General features: G+C 41.6%; 1 protein-coding gene across 1 annotated transcript in view; it reads left to right on the top strand.

Annotated features, from left to right (window-relative positions):
• col14a1b (collagen, type XIV, alpha 1b) overlaps positions 1-5,400 on the top strand; it is a 91,214-nt gene extending 85,814 nt beyond the window's left edge. The window contains exon 45 of the mRNA XM_084424625.1: positions 2,501-5,400. Coding sequence (XP_084280751.1) covers positions 2,501-2,742 — 242 coding nt within the window. The 3' untranslated portion in view covers positions 2,743-5,400. The remainder of the gene's footprint in view (positions 1-2,500) is intronic.
• Positions 5,401-7,724: the final 2,324 nt, after the last annotated feature.

Genomic DNA, 7,724 nt, shown 5'->3' with positions numbered 1-7,724 from the left:
TCATTGGCGTCTTGAGAACAAACTCAAGTCTCATCAATTATCTTAAATTTAGCCTTCGTGCTTCAAACTCTATGTAAACACAGACGCTCTCACATTTCTCTTTTGAATGAATTGATGATATTTTTGGGTGAACTCACTCTTTAACTAAATGGTTCTCAACTGGTTTTGTAGCATGTAAATGTCATTGGTTTGATGTTTTCAGCGGATAATAATTCATCCTTACGGTTCTGTGATGTCATCCGAGTCGTGTTTTCTGTCCATGCTGTGACTAGAGGTCTGCACTGAACCCGGCCATTACGGTCATATCTTCATCCCGAACCCGAGGGCGTTTCTCACAGTGAATACCTCTTTTTCCCAATATGCTGTATTCTACGATTGCATGCAACGATAATTAAACAAACACATGTACAAGCAGCGTTCCCCCTCAGCACACCAGACGCACGGACTTACCAGTGAAACCTAGCTGTGGTTGAACAGGTGAAACAGCCACTAACTCCTCTGGAACTCAAATGTTCAACGTCAACACTAAGTTTGCGCAACTATTGACACGCATGTAGTAGGAGTGAGGAAGAGCATCGAGAGCTGAGGTCTCAGCGTCCTCTGAAGTGTTGTGACTGGAATAGTGCGCGACAGCACATGCGCAAAACAGTTCAGTACAAATTATATATACAGTGCTATGCATAAGTGAATACACCCATGCTAAAGTTGACTAAAAAGAGGAATAAAAAATCATATTTTGGAAATTGAACTTAATGCCTTAATTTAAAAAATTAGGGAAAATCCAACCTTTAAGGACACCAATTTTCTTTGTGAATGAATAATGTATCGTAAATAAATAAATGTTCTTCCTTAAAATACATGGTGCATAAGTGTGGACACCCCTATGTTAAATTCCCATAGAGGCAGGCAGATTTTTATTTTTAAGTATTTAAAAAATTTTTTAAATTAGGATACTATGCATCCTGATAAAGTTCCCTTGGCCTTTGGAATTAAAATAGCCCCACATCATCACATAGCCTTCACCATACCTAGAGATTGGCATGGTTTTATTTCAGTTATTTCAGCCTAATAGCTGGTTTGATTTGCATTGAGAGATGATCTTATGGAAAGTACCCCATGCCAATCTCTAGGTATGGTGAAGGCAATGTGATGATGTGGGGCTATTTTAATTCCAAAGGCCAAGGGAACTTTATCAGGATGCATAGTATCCTAATTTAAAAATTTTTTTTAAATACTTAAAAATAAAAATCTGCCTGCCTCTATGGGAATTTAACATAGGGGTGTACTCACTTATGCACCATGTATTTTAAGGAAGAACATTTATTTATTTACGATACATTATTCATTCACAAAGAAAATTGGTGTCCTTAAAGGTTGGATTTTCCCTAATTTTTTAAATTAAGGCATTAAGTTCAATTTCCAAAATATGATTTTTTATTCCTCTTTTTAGTCAACTTTAGCATGGGTGTATTCACTTATGCATTGCACTGTATATGAAGAGTTCAGATGCAAAAGCCTCTAAGTGCCATCTGAAATTTTCTTCTAGAATGATCATTTTTATCAAGCTTGTATATTTAAGTTCAATAATTTCACTTAAATGGCAATGCAAATTATTAATTGTCATTTAAGTGAAATTACTTAACTTAAATATACAAGCTTTATAAAAATTCTGGAAGAAAATTTCAGATGGCACTTAGAGGCTTTTGCATCTGAACTCTTCATATAATGATTAAATAAAAATGATAAATAATTATATATAATTGTATATATTAAACTGCGCATGTGCATTCTCTTACTCAACACACTCTAACTGTACATGTGTTCAGTGCATCCGGAACACAGCGCTTCACTTATTCCACATTTTATGTTATTATTCCAAAATATATTAAATTAATTCTTTTCCTCAAAATTCTACAAACAATACCCCATAATGACAACGTGAAAAAAGTTTGTTTGAAATCTTTGTAAATGTATTAAAAATAAAACACGAAAAATCACATGTAGATCAGAATCCACAGCCATGAGCTCCAGTTCCTCCGGTTTCCTCTGATCATCCTGGAGATGGGTCAGGTCGGGTCGGGGTCGGGCTCGGGTCGGGGTCAGGCCGGGCTCGGGTCGGGGTCAGATAGGGTCGGTTCAGGTCGGGGTCAGATAGGGTCGGCTCGGGTCAGGTCGGGGTCGGGTCAGGGTTGGTTCGGGTCAGGTCGGGCTCAAGTCGGAGTCGGGTCAGGTCGGGGTCGGGTTCAAATCGGTTCGGGGTTAGTTCGGGCTCGGGTCGAGGTCAGATCAGGGTCGGCTCGGGTCGGGTAGCAGACCTCTAGTTGTGGCGGGTGAGTGTGTTTGATTGGACACACAAACTTAGATCTGTGTGTTTATTCTTCTGCATGATTAACTGCATGTCATTGATGTTGGTGAATCGGCTGAGAGCCGCTGCTTCAGTAATGTGTGTGTGTGTGTGTGTGTGTGTGTGTGTGTGTGTGTGTGTGCGTGTGCGGGTCAGAACCGGGCTTTGATGACCTCACTGACACCGATGTCCCTGTAGTTCAGCCGTATGGACCCGAGGCCGAGGAGGACAGCGACCCGTACGGCAGCTACGGCTCCGACTACCAGCCCAACTACCCCCCGCCCCGCCCCGTCCACCCCGACGACCCCCGACCCCTGGAGGAGGAGGAGCTGCGCTCGCCCGGCGTCCAGCGCCACACTCGCCACACTCGGCCCAGGACACACGAGGAGCGCACGTAACCGGCGCACAGGAAACGCATCACCGGCACAGAGGACGGGAAGTGTGTCGAGTCAGCCTGATTTCTACAGCAGATTCACAGTCATAAACAGGGAAATAATAATGCAAACTTCATCAAGTTCATGTAATTTACTCGTAATACCGCATGATTCCGGTATCTGTTTGTAATGTTCACTAGTGACAAACTCAACAATGAAAATAATTAGCAGACGCTCCCGACACTTCTCCGGCTTCATCCTTCCTCCCGACACTTCTCCGGCTTCATCCTTCCCTCCCGACACTTCTCCGGCTTCATCCTTCCTCCCGACACTTCTCCGGCTTCATCCTTCCCTCCCGACACTTCTCCGGCTTCATCCTTCCTCCCGACACTTCTCCGGCTTCATCCTTCCTCCCGACACTTCTCCGGCTTCATCCTTCCTCCCGACACTTCTCCGGCTTCATCCTTCCTCCCGACACTTCTCCGGCTTCATCCTTCCTCCCGACACTTCTCCGGCTTCATCCTTCCTCCCGACACTTCTCCGGCTTCATCCTTCCTCCCGACACTTCTCCGGCTTCATCCTTCCCTCCCGACACTTCTCCGGCTTCATCCTTCCCTCGCCAGGCAAAATTACCCGAACCCCTACAATTATACGCTATTATTATTATTATTTTTCAGAAAGAAAATATTTTTTGGGGAGATTTGTGTTATTTTTTTAATTTTATTTACCTTTAAATTACTAGATTTGATCAATAAATAAATGGTAATTTAAGCACATTCCTCAGATTCTTTCAACTTAAATTCAAAATAACTCCGCTCTAAATATCTTACGTTGAGTGTCTTTAAGATGATATTTCATGACTCTAGATGAGCTTATATCTCTATATGGAGCAAATGAGCTGTTCCTCTGGGTCCTAAAGTCAGTTCTCTTCAGTGTGCACTCAGATACACATGTAGACATTATACAGTCATTTTTTGGCAAAGTTTGAGCATTTTTAGGTTTTTCTGTGTGTGTACTGAAGCATTCCTCGCATTCCAGTCATTTCTCAGGGGGTCAAAATTGGGGGTCAAAATATCAACCACAAAACTCCTCTAATCCATAATTTTTTTTTGTATTCGTGGTTCAAGTGCGACAAAAGTCTTGGACCCTCTGATGAACACTCAATTTAAAAAAAAAAAAGAATTTCGGGTCAAAATGACCCGAGGGAAGGATGAGAGTCAAGTGCTATTTTAAATATTGTAATGTTGTTTTGGCGTCTACTACAATAGTTTTACATGCATTCAAGGTCTAACACAGCGTCTGTCAGCTCTTTTCTCTCAGTGTCTGAAACACTTCAGTCTCTCTAAGCCCCGCCTCTCTGAGAGCTGCTCTGCTCTGATTGGTCAGACACCAAACGCTCATTATATCTGAATCTCAGCTCTTGATCACAGTGATACGAACAGTAACGATGGCGTGGGTTTCACCGTATCAATCTCATCAAAACAGCGTCTTCTCCACACGATCAACACGAACCAAACTCTTCCAGTCTCAGATAAAGTACAGTGTTTGAGGGTGGAGCTAAGAGACGCTGCTCAGCCAATCAGGACCAGAGGCTGGCATTATGCAAATTAGTTACAAACCTACGAAGGTTCAGAGAGAGAGAGACTGAATCACTGACGACTCTTTTCAGTTCAGAATCACTTTCTTCTAGGAAACAAAAACTCCATTAATCTGCATTTTGAAACTTTGCAGAGCTTCTACATTCACAAACAGCTTTATCACACTCTGCATGACAGGGAATATTCGCATAATAGGGCACTTTAGGCATGATCAGGTTAAGAACGAGTAAGTAAACGCGCCACATCTGCTGAAATGAAAGACTTTGCTTTGCTGAACGCATTCACTCCTTTGACTCTTCAAAACGCTCGTCAGACTGACGGAGATTCACTTCTGTCTGTGTTTCTGTGGAGAGCTGATGTGTTGAATATGTGCGATATATTCACCGTGTCATCGTGAATATGTGTTTTATTGTAGCTATTTAAGGCTATATAAGCAGGACAGTCTGCAGTCTGAACACTGAAGCGACTCAGAGTCATCTCTGATCGAATCGCTTCGTTTGCGTCTGAACGCTGAAGCGACTCAGAGTCATCTCGGATCGAATCGCTTCGTTTGCGTCAGTCACACAGAATGTGTTTGTTTGTCTATTAATATTATTACATATAAATGATTATGATTGAGCCTCATTCTTGTGTTTATTTAGAGAAAAACAGTCAGTGAAAAATATAAATATTTTTATTGTATTGTTGGTTTTGCATTAAACATTTTTACTTCGATTGGCTGTTTGGTATATGAATGATTCTGCTTGTATCTGGAGAGCTCAGGTGTAACAGATTTATTGATATAATATCCAGATATCTTCAGCTGATTCTGCTCAAGAGTCTCTTCATATCTGGATTATGAAACACATTCATGTCATAAACATCCAGTTTTTAATGTGATCATTTCTCAGCTTTGGCCACACTGTTGTTTGATCTTCAGTTATTTATTTAATCTTGTACGGTTTCTCTTTATTTCCAGTATTAGCATGTTTTAAACGTTCATCTATATCTGCTGTTGTTTACAGTGATTTCACATTTCATAGTCATGTGACCCTTGAGTTTTATGTAAAGATTGCGACGATGTTTTGATCTGATGAATTATACGCCTCAAATCCATTTAATAAAAAATATTACAAAACTACTGAAATTATTTAACTTGTTTATTAAAAAAGCCATTCGATGATTGAAAGAGTGATGTAATTGATTTCGCCGCTAGGGGTCGCTAGCCTCTTACAGTAACAGAGGTGTATGAGTTATGGAACTTGTCGTCATGGCGATGGATGTAATAATGTTTATGTATGAGTGAATACACTGATGTGTTTAGCATGACTGAGGTGTGAAGCGTAGCGATCGCTAACGAGAGACAGATCTCAGCGCCACACGCCAGTCCCGCGGATATAAAGGACATTTCATTCTAGCGCACTACACACAAGTGCTGAATAATATTGGGGATTGACAGGCGACAGGTGAACTATTTAAAATTGGAATTTCTTTGAAATTAAAAATCTTTGGGAACTTTTGGGATATTGTAAGTACACAACTGCAGGAAATACATCACACTGCAAGCGGTTTTTGGATATAACTTACATATTGTACCTTTAATCATAAAATACAATGAGTTTTTTTCCAGAAATTGCTGAAAAATGCAAAGTTTTGTTTGATGGGCAGAATTAGTGTGAGAGGAGAGTGTGTGTGTGTGAGAGAGAGAGGAGAGAATATACAGTTTTTACAGTATAAAAACCATTACGTCTATGAAGAGTGTGTGAGAGAGAGTGTGTGTATTTGAGTGTGTGAGAGAGAGTGTGTGTGTGAGAGAGAGAGAGTGTGTGTGTGTGAGAGAGAGGCTGTTTGTGTGTGTGAGAGAGGGTATTACAGTATTGTGTATAATAATATAAATAAATAGGACTACGACTAATAGATTGAATAAATAGACAACAAAACAAAGAACATCAAACTTAAACAGGATTGACTGCATTAACATCAGACGCACAGCCGCAGGGGCTTGTGGGAAATATCGCAAACGCGCCAGCAGAGGGCAGCAGTTCATCACGTGACTCTTCACACAGATCGACTCAAAATATACAAATCTCATCAAATATGAGACTAATTCTGCTGTAAAGATGACAGTCATTATTAGATCAGTTCTGTTCTCATCTGATAGTGTCAGTGCAGTTAAATCTATAATAATGCTCAATCTGAATGAATACTTCTATGATTGAGAAATATATGTATGAGTGAAGGCCTGTTCACACCGGGACGAATTTCGCGTGCGATATTCGCCGACGTTTAACGCCTCGTGACTAAACAAAGGGCGCCAATGTGAGTGTGCACACCGACGCGAAAAACGCCACGCGTAAAAGCGCCATTTTTTTTAAAAACGCCTCGGATTCGTTTTTTTGGTTTGACGCGCCGCGTCAAAAACTATCCGACCAATGAGATTGGCGCTTTTGCTCACGTGTCTGGAGCTTCTGAAGTTACAGTAAAACACAACTTGGGGGCGCTCAAACACAAAACGGTCTTGCCGAGCACACATACGTAACGGCGAAGAAGATATACGCCAAGTAGCGTCTACACTACCGCATAGACAGTATATAAACTGGACACAGCGACCCCAATGGATTCAACGGAGACAAGTTAAGTCATTTAGAAGCTCTTACTTCCTGATGGCTGAGCGTACTGCGCAGACTCAAACTGAGCTTGATGACGTAGATGTGACGTGAGCAACCCGTCTGTCTTCTAGTAGCTGTGCCGAGAGAAATCTGAATCATTCCCTGCCGAATCTTGCAGAGACGGAGAGTGTGAGTAGGAGCTGTCCATGAGCAGGAGCAGGAGAAACTTTTGCTAAGTATTCTGATTAATTATTTTGTCATTTTGCCTCCACGTCCCCCCCATTGCCCGTGAGCTTCTCCTCCTGTCCATACGGTAATCTCTCTACTGTGCGACAGAGAGTCGCGTGGTTATGATGCAATCGTTAGCCTATTTTTACAAAAACTGCTTCTACGGGGCCATAACGTAAGATACAAGGCAATGGAGCCTTTTATATATTGTCGTGTTTCTTTAGAAATAAATAATGGACAAATGGAGTTTTTAAACGCCTCAGATGTAAAGTTATTCACTGTCAAAGTGACGCCATAATGAATGGAAGTCAATGGGATGCTAACAGCAGGTGATGGTCCGCTAGCCAATGGCGGCGCCCGGGGGTACCTTCAAAATAATATGAAACCCTGCCCCCCTGCACTGCCGGGAAGAAATAAGACGAGGAAGATGCAAGGCAAGATTAATGTAGAGCTGCTGGTCTCGTTGGTGTCGGAACATAAAGAACTATATGACAAACGCGACAGCGGGGTATTTCTGTTTTACATTAAGCGCCATCTAATGTCAGGGAATGAATTTGCATGTTCACTCGGCTCATCGTCAACGAAAATCGCT

Source organism: Rutilus rutilus (assembly GCF_951802725.1).
Source record: "Rutilus rutilus genome assembly, chromosome: 11".
NCBI lineage: Eukaryota > Metazoa > Chordata > Actinopteri > Cypriniformes > Leuciscidae > Rutilus > Rutilus rutilus.
Note: the sequence above shows the minus strand (reverse complement) of the source record. Positions and strands in the feature narration are given on the sequence as shown.